General features: G+C 42.0%; 1 protein-coding gene across 2 annotated transcripts; it reads right to left on the bottom strand.

Moving 5' to 3' along the window:
* Positions 1 to 4,278: 4,278 nt before the first annotated feature.
* bcat2 (branched chain amino-acid transaminase 2, mitochondrial) lies at positions 4,279 to 16,920 on the bottom strand. 2 transcript variants are annotated; one of them, XM_012851932.3, is made up of 11 exons: positions 16,713 to 16,920; positions 12,595 to 12,666; positions 12,032 to 12,232; positions 11,829 to 11,939; positions 10,210 to 10,329; positions 9,812 to 9,975; positions 8,510 to 8,652; positions 8,266 to 8,351; positions 7,972 to 8,112; positions 7,692 to 7,766; positions 4,279 to 6,036 (listed from the first exon to the last, which is right to left on the bottom strand). In XM_012851932.3, the coding sequence occupies exons 1-11, from the start codon at positions 16,728 to 16,730 to the stop codon at positions 5,995 to 5,997; spliced, it is 1,173 nt and encodes a 390-aa protein (XP_012707386.2). In that variant the 5' UTR covers positions 16,731 to 16,920; the 3' UTR covers positions 4,279 to 5,994. The 2 variants fall into 2 exon arrangements, with proteins under 2 accessions (XP_012707386.2, XP_021165934.2); XM_021310259.2 differs by lacking the exon at positions 16,713 to 16,920 and having other exon boundaries at positions 12,032 to 12,447.
* Between the last annotated feature and the right edge of the window lie 133 nt (positions 16,921 to 17,053).

The following is a 17,053-nucleotide window of genomic DNA, read 5'->3' as shown; positions in this document are numbered from 1 at the left end:
ATTGCTTTGCAGATGATGTTCAGATTTATATGCCCCTTAAACTATGGAAAAAATTAATCTGTTTAGCTATTGATAGATTGTTGGGGAGTGGTGGCCTAGTGGTTAGAGCACAGAGCTTCAGTCCCAGAAGTTCTGAGTTCAACTCCCACAAGCTGCCATTCTGGGTCCCTGAGCAAAACCCTTAACTCCCCAGGCGCTGCACAGTGGCAGCCCACTGCTCCCCAAGGGGATGGTTAAGATGCAGAAGTGAATTTCTCCATTGTGAGATCAATAAAGTTCAATTATTATTATTATTTAGCTGAAGTCAAATCTTGGATGGAACAAAACTTTCTTCACATTAATCAAAGTAAAACTCAAGTTATATTATTTGGCCAAAGTCTTCACACTACAGATCCATGATTCTTGGTTCTTTAGCTCGGTTCTGTCAGACCTCTGCTAGGAATCTTGGTTTTACTTTTGATAGCCGTTTAAAGCTAGATAAACAAGTTAGCTCTGTTGTTAGATCAAGTTTTTTTCACCTGCGGATTTTAGCAAAAATTAAAACTTATTTTTATTCTTTGGCTTTTATTTGAAGCAGTGTTTCACATTCTGTTTTGTTAATTTGTGTTGTTGTCTTTCTTGGTTCTAGTCCATGCATTTGTTACTTCAAGGCTGGACTATTGTAATTCTTTACTATCAGGAAGTCCACAAAATGCAGTTCAAAGCCTTCAGCTGATCCAAAATGCTGCAGCAAGAGTTCTGATGAAAATCAACCAGAGGGATCATATTTCTCCTGTTTTAGCTTCCCTTCATTGGCTTCCTGTTAAATCAAGAATATAATTTAAAATTCTCCTTCTAACGTATAAAGCCCTTAATAATCAAGCTCCATCATATATCAGAGCTCTGATTACCCCGTATGTTCCTAACAGAGCACTTCGCTCTCAGACTGCAGGTCTGCTGGTGGTTCCTAGAGTCTCTACAAGTAGAATGGGAGGCAGATCCTTTAGCTATCAGGCTCCTCTCCTGTGGAACCAACTCCCAGTTTTGGTCCGTGAGGCAGACACCCCGTCTACTTTTTAGAACTAATCTTAAAACTTTCCTTTGTGACAAAGCTTATAGTCAGAGTGGCTCATGTTACCCTGAGCTACCTCTATAGTTATGCTGCTATAGGCTTAGGCTGCTGGAGGACATCAGGGTCTATTTCTCTCTCTCTGCTGAGTTCTCCTACTGCTCTCCAATCTGCATTGTTTGTTGTTATTTCAGCTTTTAACTTTTTGTCTTTGGTCAATGTGAGCTTCTGTGCTTTCTGTGTCTCTGCTCTGTCTTCTCTAACATAGAAAGTACTCCTGGATCAATGTGAGCTTCTGAGCTTTCTGTGTCTCTGCTCTGTCTTCTCTAACATAGAAAGTACTCCTGGGTCAATGTGAGCTTCTGTGCTTTCTGTGTCTCTGCTCTGTCTTCTCTACCATAGAAAGTACTCCTGGATCAATGTGAGCTTCTGTGCTTTCTGTGTCTCTGCTCTGTCTTCTCTAACATAGAAAGTACTCCTGGGTCAATGTGAGCTTCTGTGCTTTCTGTGTCTCTGCTCTGTCTTCTCTACCATAGAAAGTACTCCTGGGTCAATGTGAGCTTCTGTGCTTTCTGTGTCTCTGCTCTGTCTTCTCTAACATAGAAAGTACTCCTGGGTCAATGTGAGCTTCTGTGCTTTCTGTGTCTCTGCTCTGTCTTCTCTAACATAGAAAGTACTCCTGGGTCAATGTGAGCTTCTGAGCTTTCTGTGTCTCTGCTCTGTCTTCTCTAACATAGAAAGTACTCCTGGGTCAATGTGAGCTTCTGTGCTTTCTGTGTCTCTGCTCTGTCTTCTCTACCATAGAAAGTACTCCTGGATCAATGTGAGCTTCTGAGCTTTCTGTGTCTCTGCTCTGTCTTCTCTAACATAGAAAGTACTCCTGGGTCAATGTGAGCTTCTGTGCTTTCTGTGTCTCTGCTCTGTCTTCTCTAAGCCCCAGTGGGTGGAGGCAGATGAGCGTTCACACTGAGCCTGGTTCTGGTTCTGCTGGAGGTTTTCCTTCCCGTTAATGGGGAGTTTTTCTTCCCACTGTCGCTTCATGCTTGCACAGTATGAGGGATTGCAGCAAAGCCATCAACAATGCAGACGACTGTCCACTGTGGCTCTATGGTTCCTCAGGAGTGAATGCTGCTTGTCGGGACTTTGATGCAATCAACTGGTTCCCTTATATAGGACATTTTTGACCAATCTGTATAATCTGATTTATTTTAATTTTGTAAAGTGCCTCGAGATGACATGTTTGATGAATTGGTGCTATATAAATAAAATTGAATTGAATTGAATTGTAAAGCACTTTGGTAAGGCAAGGCAAGGCAAATTTATTTATATAGCACAATTCAGTACAGAGACAATGCAAAGTGCTTTACATGATTAAAATATAGGAATAAAAGCAAGTAGGGATAAAATGTAGAAACAAAAAAGAACATTTAAAAACAGTAAAACAGTTTAACTTGAACATTCAAAGGCAATTTTTAACAAATGTGTTTTAAATCTTGATTTAAAGGAACTCAGGCTTTCAGCACTTTTACAGTTTTCTGGGAGTTTTTTCCAGATCAGTGGAGCATAGGAACTAAATGCTGCTTGGTGCAGTTTTATACCTGTTTTTAAAGTGCTATATAAAATAAATTTAACATTGACATAATCATCCATTATCTCGACCCAATTATCCCTGCAGGGTTGCGGTGGGGGTGGGTGGATGGTTGGAAGGTGGGTGGCCTGTCTCCAGCTGTCATTGGTGAGGGTCGGGGTAACATCTGGATTGGTCACCGGTCCATAATGCTACATAGAGACCCACATCACTGAGGGCGAAGAGATCAAAAATGGTTTTGGACTTTGGGAGGAACGACCAGACGGCAGCTTATTGAGGAAAGTCAGTTTGGTTCTGATCCAGAAAGCAGAACCACTGGACTCCCAGCTGCCTCCAAAGGACCAGGTGGTTCAGAGTTATGGCTGTTTTAGTAGATCAGAACCTGCTGGACCCAGAACGCCTCCCTTCCTCTGCTGACTTCTCATAAAATCAGTTAGTTTTAGCGTCCAAACCTTCAGATTTTACAGACATTGGATAATTAATGATGCTCCGAATGTTCACTCATCTCTCCTTGATTAGATTCTTGTTTGTGTTCATTTATTGAAATTTATTGTGATTACTTACGTGAGAATTAATGAATCTCGAGCTGGACAATATAGAAAAAAGCATATTGATAAAATAGAAATCATGTTGGATGGATAATTATATATAATATAAATAATTAAAAACATATATTTTAAGTGCAGCTCTGGCCATTTTATGCTTTTTTTCTTCCATCGATATACGTCTATCAATCAATATATATCATCACTGAATTATCATCCAGCCCTAAATGAATCTATAAGAGATTAGATCAAATATAACCCTTAAAAAATGAATGATTCTGAGAAGAAAGATATTTTCAGAATAAATCCCTTCACAGTTCAGCCTCCTCAGAAAAGGAGAATTTACTCTTTCAGAGCTTCTTAAAGATTTATCCACCATCTTCCGTTTAGTTGAGATGGAGTCAGGATGAAACCAGGCCAGACATGTTGATTCTGTTTGGGCCGAGCTTCAGCAGTCATGACAGACAGAGAGGAGTTTATGGTCGACTCTGTGGCTGCAAGGTGTTCTGGCTGCTGTCCTTTTAAAAACAGACCAAGTAATAAGCCCTCCACCGCCGTGGATTAAAACTGGCACCGTTTAGTTTTCTACAGACGTGGCGCTGAACCTGACATTGTTCCAGAAGCATTCAGCTTTAAGTGGCTCTTTGCTAAAGTTATGCTGCCAAAGGGAGGGGAGGCTTTCCTCTGGCACTCCTTCCAAACAAGCCCTACCTGTTCTGTCCTTTTCCTGTTGTCCTCTCATCAACTTTACCTGCAGCTTGTGGACTCTGACCAGGATTCTTAGGATTTTTTTGTCATTTCTCTGAATATTGCGCGCTGACTCTGTGAGGAGTTGTCTTGGATGTCCGTTTAGTTTAAATCAGAACTAAAACCCTTCAAATATTCATGTTCAGCAGGAATTGCTTCTCTGGGGTCGTTGCTGATGTCTTTCCATCATGGCGCCGAGTTAATAAAAACTGTGCATGTTTAATCCTGATGCTATACTCAGGATGGTCCAACTATGTGCAACAACGCCCCCTTGTGGTCGATGCTGAGAGGAAACATGTATTCTCTGAAAAGATAAAAAACAAAACAACAACAAAAAAAAAAACGACCACTAAACCTCAAATAATATTTTATTGTAAAAACCGAATAAAAGTAACAGCACGTTGGAAATTAAACTAAACTGACTTGTTTTCAGCAACATCGTCAAGAGAAAGAAACACCAGAAGGACAAGTAACCGGTCAGGGGGGGTCAGGCACTTCGAGGAGAGGGCAGGAGTACAATCTGAGTACAAGTACAGTACATTCAGAAAAAAGAAAAAACAAACATTAAAGAAGGAGAATACAGCAAGGAATGGAAATTCGCACCCGCCACTGGTAAAATGCAGGTACATTTATCAAGTGGCGGGTAAGATTGACGAATCCACCAGCCAGAGTGGCGGGTTTGCAGAAAACACTGCATTCAATTAGTAGAGCTGGCCTGTAGGGGGCAGCAGTGTGCCCGGCTTGCTGCTAGTCTGTTCTAAACGCATTCAGACAGTAGAAGAATAAAAACTATGCAGTAACTGAAGTGAGAGCAGGAACAAAACTCAAATCTCTGCCATTGGGTGCGAGGAGCAGTGATTGGTTAGAGCTCCCACAGAGACAGGTTTTATTATTATTATTATTATTTAACCTTCTTTTTGTGCATACATAATGTATTAACTACTTTCAGGAGAGAAGGATCACATACAGATTAGGGATAATGAAGCAACAAAGTACGGAAAGGACTTGTCAAAGACAGGATTGTGTAGCTTTGTTAAAGTTTTATTTTAGTACTAACTTAACTAAAACGAGCTAGTTTCTGTTGTAAGTACACATTTATGTTTCAATCTCAATTTGCTCTATCAAATTTAAGAATAAATTGACCCATTTATGTTATTAGATTGTACCAAGAGTGTTTTTAACCAAGTCAAATACACAAAACAATAAAAAAATGTTTGAGAGGCTGGTAAAATTTATTTTTCACCAGCTACTGTGGCTGGTGTGAATAAACAAAAAATAAAAAAAAAACGAATTTCCATCCCTGCTGGTGACACTTTGGAAGACAGCTGGCCAAATTTCACATCAACACACGGATACAATAATTTAAAAGCCTCTAAAGACAATCTGTAACGTTACATTGTTCTGATAAAACACAAACTAGTGCAGGAGTAACAGCCAGCGTTCAGTTCTCTTCTACATCTTTGCCTCCAACCGTCGACCAGCTTTCTGATGGCTGGCGTTCATAATAACGTTTCCTCTGGACGTCGCCTCCACCGCCGAGAACCGTGCAAAAGAGTAACAGGACATCCGCACACAGGTGTAACAGCTAAAAGTTGGTCTACAGTGAATAATAGTGCATACTGCAGAGAGGCTGTCCTACATCCAGCTCCTACACACGCAACATGTAGCTGCTTTATAAACATGGAGAAGTCTGTTTGTGCCGACAACAATGATCACAATGGAGGTTTGTTCATCTAGAGTTACCTATGGAGATTCCTCATAATAATGCTTTACATGAAATCTTTATATTCTGCTGTTTTTTTTGTCATCTAGGTGCATGATGTATTGTTTTCTACAGCCATTACATTCAAACCTCCACCCGGTCTCCTTTCAGGGGTCTGTGTGTGGGGGGGGGGGGGGGGGGGGGCCTGAGGGGACGGACGGGGACACCCACCCATCTGTCCCCCCGTCCCCTCGGAGTGGTGAAGTTTGGGGGGGGGAGTGCATTAGAGGGCCGCTGGTCGTTCAAACTGGAACCACAGGACATAAAAACCGTTGATAGATGTGACGTGTGCAAAGACGGCTGTTTAAGCGACCACTGGCGCCCAGTCGCTGGGTTTGCGTCCGTACTGGGGGGAGCAGGGGAAACAAGAGAAGACAAGCAGGTGAACATTTAGATCAGCACAGAAAAGGTTAATTCATATTTAAAACCAAACTACTGTATATTAGGTTAATAAGGCTCAGTAAGGCCTCCTTCACAGTGAACTTTCCAGGGTCTTCTGGAGTGCATCAATCTGTTTCCATCCAGTTCTAATACTTTGTATGTGTAATGACAAATAAAGCACCTTATCCTTATCAACATTTAAAATACAGCAAAAAAGAAAAATGTGCATCAGACGTGTTTCTATTTACAGCTTTGTAGAGAATTAACAATGCGGCGCACAGCGTAATGTCGTCATACGTTGGCTGTAATAAACAGGAAGTAGATGTTGCTACAGACCACAGATCAGTGATGAGGCTTTAATTACTGATGCTAGTATTTCTAAGTTTACAGATGAGACTTAGAAATAGTCGCGTCTCTTTGCCGCTCCACACGTACCTGTTGCTGCTTCCAGACCTGTTTTAGAAAATGATGGCAACATCTGGGAAACAGCTGATCAGTCACGTGAGTTAAACGTTAGAAATGATTCAATAAATGTGTTTCTGATAGAATTATTATTACTATGTCTACATATTTTATGTTATTTACTATTTTCAGTGTATTTATCATATATATTTACTCTTTACTACTAAGAAGTTTTAAGGTTTTAGATCTCTCTCTTATATTTGCAGAAGGCCTGCAGAAAGCAGAGAAATATGTTGTGACTATGATCAGTGTTTTTATGAACTCTATTCAGCCATCTGGAGTGCTGCACTGTGTGAACTGCTTGGTTTTATCTGGAAGGTCACAGTTATTTTGCTTATCCCTACCCCTTAGATTCAAAATGGAACCAGGGATTCCCTTTCCTAATAAATAGAGCGGAGGCGACGGATTTGCTTCAGATCGGATTTGGAGATCTGTATTAAGCATCTCCGTTCCATCTCCTTGCAAGATTATTTGAAAACCAACTTCATTGTTGTTTCTCCTTCTTGTGTTGTTAATGAATGTTTTAGGTGTTTGAACCTGACAGTTTCCATCGCCTCTTTAGGGCAGTTACTGTTTTTTTTGAAAGCGCCAAAAAAACACCTGAAGCGAGCATAAAAACTTTAATGAGTTCATTTGAATTTTGCCGTTTCTATCAACTCCTTCTAATGCGATAGTCCAAAATGCAGTGGCGTGATGATCCTGCCTGAATATCAGTAAAAAAACGTTGATGGAAACACGACTAATAACACACTAACCTCCCTTTTGCCCGACGAGAGATCCCTGCACGCACAAAAAGTCAAGCCTACAGCCTCATGGTGGCCTTCTGAGGCCGGCAGCGCTCTAAGTAGGATCAGCCTGAGCAGCTAAAGAACAACCAAACGGTGCGCAGGCCTGGCTGAGCCGGCTGCTGGGAGACCAGAGGATGTGGCAGATTGCAGATTAAATGCAAAATGTCCATAATTATTACAGAATTTCTTCTGACTGCACTGAAATAAATTCCTACACTGGCTTAACATTATGCAGGATGGTAAGTTTGTTGCATTCTGTGCAGACAACTCTTCACCCTACTTGCTTTGTTTAGGGTTTAAAATCCCTTTTTAAAGACTAATTTAAAAACAATATCCAGATTCAGGCTGTAAAGTGTGGGGATGATCCTACCTGAATATCAGTAAGCTCTTTGAAGAATCTCTTAGCAAGATCTGGACCGTTCTGCATGGTGGGAATCTGATAAGTCTGAAAGAAAGAAAGAAAGAAAGAAAGAAAGAAAGAAAGAAAGAAAGAAAATTGAGGAAACTTCCACATCTTCATGCTTCTGGTAGGAGAGAAAAGTCTTTTTCCTGCTATCCTCCCGTTGGAGATCTTTGTTTAACTTCTGTTTTATGACTTTGAAAACCAAAAAGAGCATTTATAAAACAGAGAGCCTAACATAAAGTCCTACCTTTCCTTTATAAAGGAGGCTTCCAACGGGACAAACGACGCAGGCTGTTCCAGCTCCAAACACCTCCAGGACTCTTCCAGCATCTAGAGCCTCCAGGAGCTCCTTCATCCCCATCGTTCGCTCCGTCACTTTAAACTCGCCCTGACAAAGACGGCATGAATAAAACGTTTCTCCACACTGTGATATAATCCACAAAAATGGAAGAATTTCACAAAACTCAGCTAAAAGATCTCTCTCCTAAAACGAGTCCTGAGCTGAAGTTTTAAAGTGAACCGGAGGAGAACGTGTTCCTACCCAGGCTCTGCTCAGGTCCAACAGAGACTGCCGGGTCACTCCAGGGAGAATGATGCCGTCCAGAGGAGGAGTCACCAGTTCTCTCTCTGCAGACACACTCACAGCAGTCAGAGCGGCAGTCAGAGCAGCTGATACACGTCCACCACCAACACCACCAACACCACCAACACCGCCAACACCACCAACACATCCAACACCACCAACACCGCCAACACCTAACTGACAGGGACGGAGAGCCTCTCACCTCCTTTGGTGTTGGTCCAGTAGATGAAGAGGTTCATGGTGCCGACCTCGGTGATCTCCTCATCCTCTCCATGCAGCCACAGCACCTGCTGGCAGCCCTGCTTCAGCGCCTCCGTCTGCACCGCGATGGTCGGCCCGTAATTCCTGCAAAACATCAAATATTGCTGCAGCAACACAACACGCTGAATTTTACACTGAAGCAGGCGTGTCCAATGTGCGGCCCGCGGGCCGTCTGCGCCCGCTGCGCTGATTTTCTGTGGTCCAACCCGTTTGGTGGCTGGAGCAGATTATTGGGGCAAAATTATTACAGACAGGTTAAGATCTTATAACGGTATATGTCGGGTACACAAAGTTTTCCTCTTTTAATAACCACACATTTTGCATTTTCTTTAAATTTCATATTAAATATGCATAAATCCTGTTTTTTGTTACTTTGTTTTTTCTCAACAGAGCCTAAAATAATTTGCAAACAGGGTGACCATCGTTTAACAAAGCAAATGAACAAAACCAGTTTTTAAAATTGGTTAAAAGGGATTACAGTGATTTCATCCAGAATATTATCTTCCAGATATGACTGATTTGTAGTGCTGTCAAACAATTAAAAATTAATCACAATTAATCACATAATTTCAATAGTTAACTCAAGATTAATCGCAGATTAATCATATATTTTATCTTTTTTTTCTGAAAGTGTAAAAGCCTATTTAAGCATTTTATTATGCAATTTTGCAATAAATGGCATTATTAAAAAACATTTTTTATTTTCAGGCACGTGAAAAAAAACTTTGGCGTTATGTTCTAACAAAGTTAACGCGTTAATAACGTGGTAAACCTGACAGCCCTACTAATTGTTTAATTAACATCATATTTTGTAGGACAGGAAACAGACATTTTTGTCTGTTCAAATAACCTAAAAAAACAAATGTTTTTCTAGGTTATGCAGCCAGAGACAGGCTTTTCTCGGTTACTCCTGTTCGTTCAGAAGTCAGCGCTCAATGAAAGCAGCGCCTCAGACACACGGAGGAGGATAAGGAGCCTCCGGCGGTGGCCCAGCCTTCAAATTCCCCAAACATCTGGGAGAACCAAACATCTGGGAGAACCAAACATCTGGGAGAACCAAACATCTGGGAGAACCAAACACAAGAGGACGTCCCCCAGGCTCCTGGATGCACGTCCCCACACGTCTGAGAGACGTGTGGGTGGCAGAGCAAGAAGCTCTGCACCCTCAGATAAACTTCAGTTTAATCTGCGTTTCCTGTAATGCGGCTCAGAGCTCAGGTGACACCTGAAGCAGAAAGCTCACCCTCCCATCTTGTACGCCCCGACTCCTCCTCTCCAAGCCCGCACAAAGGCCGGATCCGCCAGCAGAGACACCGGGTTGAAGGAACCCGTGGCAAAGTAGGGTCCCACCGGGCCGACGATGACGAAGAGCAGCGCCTTCCCGGCTCGAGACACGCCCAGAGACGGCTGGATGAAACAGAAGGAGGTGGTTAGCAGATGCAGGATGAAACAGAAGGAGGTGGTTAGCAGATGCAGGATGAAACAGAAGGAGGTGGTTAGCAGATGCTGGATGAAACAGAAGGAGGTGGTTAGCAGATGCAGGATGAAACAGAAGGAGGTGGTTAGCAGATGCAGGATGAAACAGAAGGAGGTGGTTAGCAGATGCAGGATGAGCCGCAGAGACGTCAGGCAGCAGCTCACCTCCGTTCCTATGAAGGTGGGCCGGATGTAGAGGCTGGCGTCCTGGGAGAAAGGGACCCAGTCCTGGTCCACCTGCACCAGCTTCCTGATGCACTGCAGCAGCTCCAGCTTATCAAAGAGCTGCAAAACACGTCAGAGGTGATCGTTAAGGTCTTAAAACCGCTTCCTTCACAATAAAGGTAATTAATCTGACTTCTTCCTCTGTGACGGGAAATAAGTTACATCTGTTTTCTAGTTTCACAAACTGCTCCGTTTATTAGGTTTATTTATGTAAATAAGAACGCATTTTATTTATATCCTTTCACTCTATTTGTGTTTTTCTTCTAAATGATCACATACTCTCTTTTTGTTGGTTTTTTTAACCACTAAAAGGCAAGAGGCTGTACATAATCACTTCCATACCCGTCATTTTCTGCACAACAAAAAAAAACATTTAGAATCTTTCCACATTTCAGCGAGTGTCCCATGAAGGGTTAAAATAAAAGCAGCTCATCTTTACTGCATTTAAAACGAGCTGTGAACAAGTAACACACGCACCGGTTCCCAGAGAAAAAAGAAAGCAGATTTTAAAAGCCTACAGAGAGTCGTGTCATTTACAGGATCTTTGTCTCCCTGCTGGCTCTTTGATTCTTTTTGCCTTTGCACCAGTCGCTCTTTTTGCACCAGTCATCTTTTTGCACCAGTCGCTCTTTTTGCACCAGTCGCTCTTTTTGCACCAGTCGCTCTTTTTGCACCAGTCATCTTTTTGCACCAGTCGCTCTTTTTGCACCAGTCGCTCTTTTTGCACCAGTCGCTCTTTTTGCACCAGTCATCTTTTTGCACCAGTCGCTCTTTTTGCACCAGTCGCTCTTTTTGCACCAGTCGTTTTTTTTGCACCAGTCGCTCTTTTTGCACAAGTCGTTTTTTTTGCACCAGTCGCTCTTTTTGCACCAGTCGCTCTTTTTGCACCAGTCGCTCTTTTTGCACGAGTCAGAATGGGTTTGGTGCCAGATGAGCCGGCATGTCTCCGTCTGCAGGGACAGATTCAGATAAACGAGGCGCCTGCGTCGTCTGAACAGTCGTTCCTGAAATAACAGACCGGTGACCTCCTTCTGCCTTTTTTGGAGAAATGATCAGAATATAAAGTTTGTCACTGGTCTCACAACCAGCGACTGTTTCGATGCGTTTATGATGCTTTTATGTTTTCATGGTGTAAAGCACTTTGTGCCACTTTGCTGCTGAAATGTGCTGCACAAATAAACTTGGCTTGACTTAATATGACAACTTTATTCTGGTAATTTTAAGAAAAGATGGGATTAGGACCTCTGCAGGTCAAAGGAAATAAGTTATTGGCCACTGAGGAGTAAATTCCTACAGAAAACCTTAGAAGTTTAGAGATCAGTTTCACATATTTGTGAGACAAAACTTGGATGTTCTCTGATGTTTATGAGAAAAAGTGTATAATTTTTCCCGATGCTATATTAAAACTAGAGATCTGGCAGCATTGCCTTCTCCAGACCCTGATGCAGAGCCTCAGACCCCCGCAGGTTCCTGAACCTCTGGGGTCCTACGGCTTCTTTCAGAGGCGCAGCAGCTCAGACAAAATAAGAATCTGAGGAACGTTCAGGGATCTAACTCACAGGAAGGCAGCTCCTCTCTGCGCTGCGGTGCATCCTCTCCATGTTCAGCATCGGCCTGAACAGGCGGATGTGGTTGTCCACTCCACGGAAGGCCTTCATGCCCTCAAACAGCTACAACATGAAAACAGAGGACATTAATGAATGTGCAGATGCTAATCCAGCTGTTTTCTGTTGCTGCGCATCATTACACGTTACTCCTTTACCTCTATGGAGTAGTGCAGGGCGGAGCAGGCCGGGTGTAGAGACAGGTTCTGGAAGGGTTTGATCTGCGGGGCGTCCCAGCCGTCCTTCTCACACCAGCTTATAGTCAGCATGTGGTCAGAGAACTGCTTACCGAACTGCAGCGTGGACGGGTCCGGCTTCTCGCTGCATTTTGGGTTCCGTTCCACGGTGAGATCTGCTGCCTGAAGCGGAGACGGAGCGCAGAGCCGGAGGAAGAGGAGGAAGAGGAGGAGGAAGAGGAGGGACGAGAGCAGAGCGGAGCGGACCAGAGGAGGCGGCGCATACAGTGATTGTTTCTGAACCAGAGCATGCTTTAAACAGTATATTAGTCACAGAATAATTACAGAGTCAGCTCAGGCGCTGGCTGTTCTGCTTTCATTAATCAGGTTCAATTAAACTGAATTAAATAATTAAAACACAGAAAGAGTGAGAAAAGGCGAGAAAAGGAAATTGGTTTTAAACACCAGGAAACTTGCTGTGTTTCCTCATCAACAGCTGAAAAACGAGGCCTGAGCACGTCTTACCCCACGAGTTTCCCATTTACCTTAAAGGAGCTGGCGGATCGCAGCGAGCCGAAGGAAAACGGGAGAGTCTGAACAAGCCGTGCATGAAGCGCCTGCAGGAGAAACAACAGAGTCCATGACCGGCAGCAGAGTCTATGACCGGCAGCAGAGTCTATGACCGGCAGCAGAGTCTATGACCGGCAGCAGAGTCTATGACCGGCAGCAGAACAGGCGTTTCCTGGGAGGTTTGCAGCAAATTAAACCAACGCAGCAGCAGATTAAACCTTAACCCTAACGCAGAGACAGCATGGCTGACACCGTGTGACCTAACAACAATCACACTGCAAAAGCTCAACTAAACATAAGCAAGATTTTCATAAAATCAGTGTATTTATCATTGATTTGGTCAGTTAAATTAGATGATCTGCCAATAAAATACGATTTTTGCACTTAAAATAGGAAAATCTCCTATTTTAAAATCTCCAACATCTTATTTCTAGTGCAGTATATCTATAATTATCTTATTTTAGGGGTGAAAATACTCATTCCATTGTCAGATAATCTTATTTTCCTGCTCAAATCAAGGAAAAATACACACATTTTAAGAAACTTTGACTTATTTTAGTTCCTTTTTGCAGTGGAGTTTGTCTGCAAGCCGCCGTATATTTCCTCTGACACACAAGAAGAACCTGTAAAATGAATGACAGTTAGAGAAATGTGAATTACACACGTATTCTGGGATAATGGACCAGTGGGGAACTTTTACTTTTTTTGGAATGACCATGACCTGGATGACTGAGAATCTTTACCAGCAATATTTGGTTTTGTTGATTGAATGACTTTAATTTGACAGTAATAAATATGTATTATTATATAATATAATAATATTGAAGTCAAATTAAGCTGATCTACGTGTCGATAACCGTATTGAATCTTCCTCCATGACACCCAGCCCTGGTGATATGACCGCGGCGCTGATCTCCAGTGATGATGAGGAAGACTACAGGAGGAAGGTGGCAATCCTGACAACCTGGAGCTCCACCAACCATCTGATGCTGACCAGCAGCAACACCAAGGAGACGGTGGTGGACTTCAGGAAGGCCAGAAGATCGGCTCCTGCACCGATGACCATGAGGAGAGAAGCAGTGGAGAGAGTCCACACTGAGGACCTCCTTGGCTGAAGCAGCAGATCTTCACCTTTAGTGACGCTATGGAAGGCTGGGTTACCTCAGAAGGTCCTCATGAACCTGCAGCGGAGCAGCGAGGAGATCATCCTGACCTTCAGCTTCACTGCTGAAGGTCGTAGAAGCATGGTCTGATTTAAGACGTCTGAGCAGAACCATCATCGCCTGTTCCCTCTGGCAGGAGATTCAAAGCCGCACATCAAGACTGAACAGCAAATAAAACCTGTTAACCAGGTTAGGATTACTGAACACAGCCTCCGCTTCTAAATGGAATTTATCTGACGAGGAAATGCATAATTAATTTTCATCTATTGCTGACATTAGACTCTTAATACGGACGTCTGCCACATTTATTTATTATTTAGTTCTCCATTTAGCCTAGTTTATTACTGTGCACTTCTGGCCTGCAGCTCCTTTACAGCCGTCATTATCACACGGATGCAGAGACTCTGCAGTGACTCTTATAATCTGATTTATCTTTTCTAATCTATGACCTATTTTTACTCACTTTATCATTATTTTGTCTTTTGTTCCTTTTATTTCTCTGGTCTGGGAGCCAAGGCGATTCTGTTGCCATGGAGACGACATTGTGCAACGATAAATAAATGTGTTGTAATTAGGGCTGGGCGATAAATCGATTTAATAGATTAATTAGAATTTACAATTTTTTTAAGATAAAAGTTTTGGAAAACTGGGATTTTATTTTGTTAATGAACTCTTTGGGCTTCCATGAAGAAAATAACATGCAATGCTGAATATAGGGCTGGACAATTAATCACATTTGCAATATAATCGCAATTTTAAAAAACGCAATTTCCAAATGCCAGAGTTGTGCATTTTTTGGCTGTGTAACAATTAATGAATCAGACGCGTCCTTTAGGTGTCAGTAATTATGTTTAAAGTGGCTTTGCCCCACATGGAGGGAAGAGAGCTGCAGCAGTGAGATAATCTAATTTTATTAAATTGTTTTAGGGTTTATTATTTAATCAATAGAAACTATCAGGAATCTCACCACAGCATTAAGTTCTGGTCAGACTGTTTAATACATAAACTGGTTTGCTTGTTGCTCTTTATGTTCAACATGGATTGATGTCCAACTCAATTAAAGCTCTTCTCTTAAAAAATAATATTCTGATTGATTCTTGTGGATAATGCAGAGGAAAGTCTAAATTAAATTGCAATTATGGTTGAAATATATTGCAATTTAGATTTTTGGCAACATCATACAGGCCTAGCTGAATATGTGTTTAGGAAGATATATTGTCAAAACATTGTAAAAGAGATCAGGTCAACTTCCAGATGAAATGCTTGACATTAAAGCACATTTTAAAATAATTCCTTTAATTTATTTATGTGAAACAAAAAGGAAGAAAATAAATTGATGAATCGGATTTGGTATAATAAAATGTCAGGTTTTATTTTTAAGCCATATTGCCCAGCCTTAGTTATAACTGCTTAATCTGACAAAACTGCAGATAAACATGGAGATTATCTGCTACATAACTTTGGTCAGACTGCTACAGATTCAGGACTGATTTTTACTCTTATTTCATCTTTAATGCCACACAGGAGACTTTTTCTTAGTTCCTGTATAACAGCTTTTGTTTGAGCATTTTGTCAATACTGGTTTACTCTTACCCAGTAAAGAAAACTAAAATGTTACCCAAGGAGGTAAAATGCTTCTGTAAACTAGGACAAGCTCACCAATGCATGTAGAAATCTAAATGTGGGAAACTAGTAGCTTGAACTGATAAAGAAACAACCAAGTGGAGAAAAGCCCAGAAGTTTAAGAAGAAAGAGCGACGGATGAAGATGACGGATCACATTTCAGGATTCCTTCAGAGTTCTTGTGTCATAACTATTTCCTTTAGCAGAATAAAGTTCCCACACTTCCCAAACACAAAGAGGACAAATGTACAGGATGAACAGCAGAATAAATGGATGCATTGAAATATTGCATACAGGTGTTATAGTAGTGGACTGGGAATAAAAATATTTCTCATCCCATCATTTCCTTTTCCATTTCCTTTTTGAAATCTGGCTCAGTGAGTTTTGGTAACATAATAAAGAGGAGATACAAAGATGGATTATGAGATTTATTACTGTTTCACTCTTTAAATATTTAACCAGGATAAAGAATAATCCAGGTCAGCGGTGAAACCTTAAACCATCACAATAATCCACTTGTAACCTCGCCACGTCACAGAGTTATTAAAAGGTTAGGACTGCCTGTTTTAAACACCCAGAACAGGATAACGAACATAGAGCAACAACTAAATGACTTCCTAATTATTTTAAGAATGCAAGGACAAAACTTAAGGACCTGTAGCCTGATAACACAGTAGAGCAGATAACTGCTAAATATAAAGAATCATGCACAAAGAGCTTCAGCAGGAGACAATGATCATGCACTGAGACTGGGTGATGCAACTCTCCACTCAGAGTTTACACACAGCTATTAATCATGGCAGCCACGTTTTCTTCCTGTTAGCTCTGGAAATGGGGGAAACTATTTTTACATTTTAGCGTTTATGCCAAGCCAACTCGGCAGAATGGCCTAAAGACGTATTTATTCATCGGTTCGTCGTTTTGTCGAGTCGCAAAAAACCAAAGCAGTAACACGTCTGCAAGCAACATCAGGGGTTAAAAGCTGTGCCACCTACAAACATGCAACGTTTCGATTGTTACTACAAGTACGCCGAATTTATCGTCGGCCTTTTAAAATGCACACCTAACCTTTACTTTGTTGCTCTGGCTCTAATTTTGAGAGAAAACGTTAATTAAGTGTTTTTTTGAATGGAGGCTGGTGTGCAGCTCTGTCCCCAGCGGTCCGTGCTGGCGGGTCGGACTCCCAGCGCGGGAACCATCCGCCATACAGTCGCTGTTATCTCCTTTCTTCGACGTTTATTGGTTGAATAAAGGGGGCAATCAGCGTGAAAGAGATAAGGAGGACGGCAGTCAGTGAAGCCACTCACCGTCCGGAGGGCTGCCATCTCCTCTGCGCCGAGAAAGCGAGATTATTGTCCGTGTGGAAACAAGTAAAGCTCCAACTCAGTTCCGCTCGGACGGTCCGCACAGGAGCCCCTTCCACAACAGCTTGTAATAAAACGTTATTTCCTAGTCAGAAAGTATAACACACAACGGTTTATATTTTATATTTCACTGGTTTAAAAATCACATTGGCTGTTCGGTTTAAATGCAGCAGTTTGAGCCGTAATTACGTTTTATGATAGGAACCAGGAAGTTATTAGGGGCGTGTGAAAAGACTGGGACCTGATTGGCCGGGACAGCAGAGGTTATTACAGGTCACAATGCT

Source organism: Fundulus heteroclitus, chromosome 16, assembly GCF_011125445.2.
Source record: "Fundulus heteroclitus isolate FHET01 chromosome 16, MU-UCD_Fhet_4.1, whole genome shotgun sequence".
Taxonomy (NCBI): domain Eukaryota; kingdom Metazoa; phylum Chordata; class Actinopteri; order Cyprinodontiformes; family Fundulidae; genus Fundulus; species Fundulus heteroclitus.
Note: the sequence above shows the minus strand (reverse complement) of the source record. Positions and strands in the feature narration are given on the sequence as shown.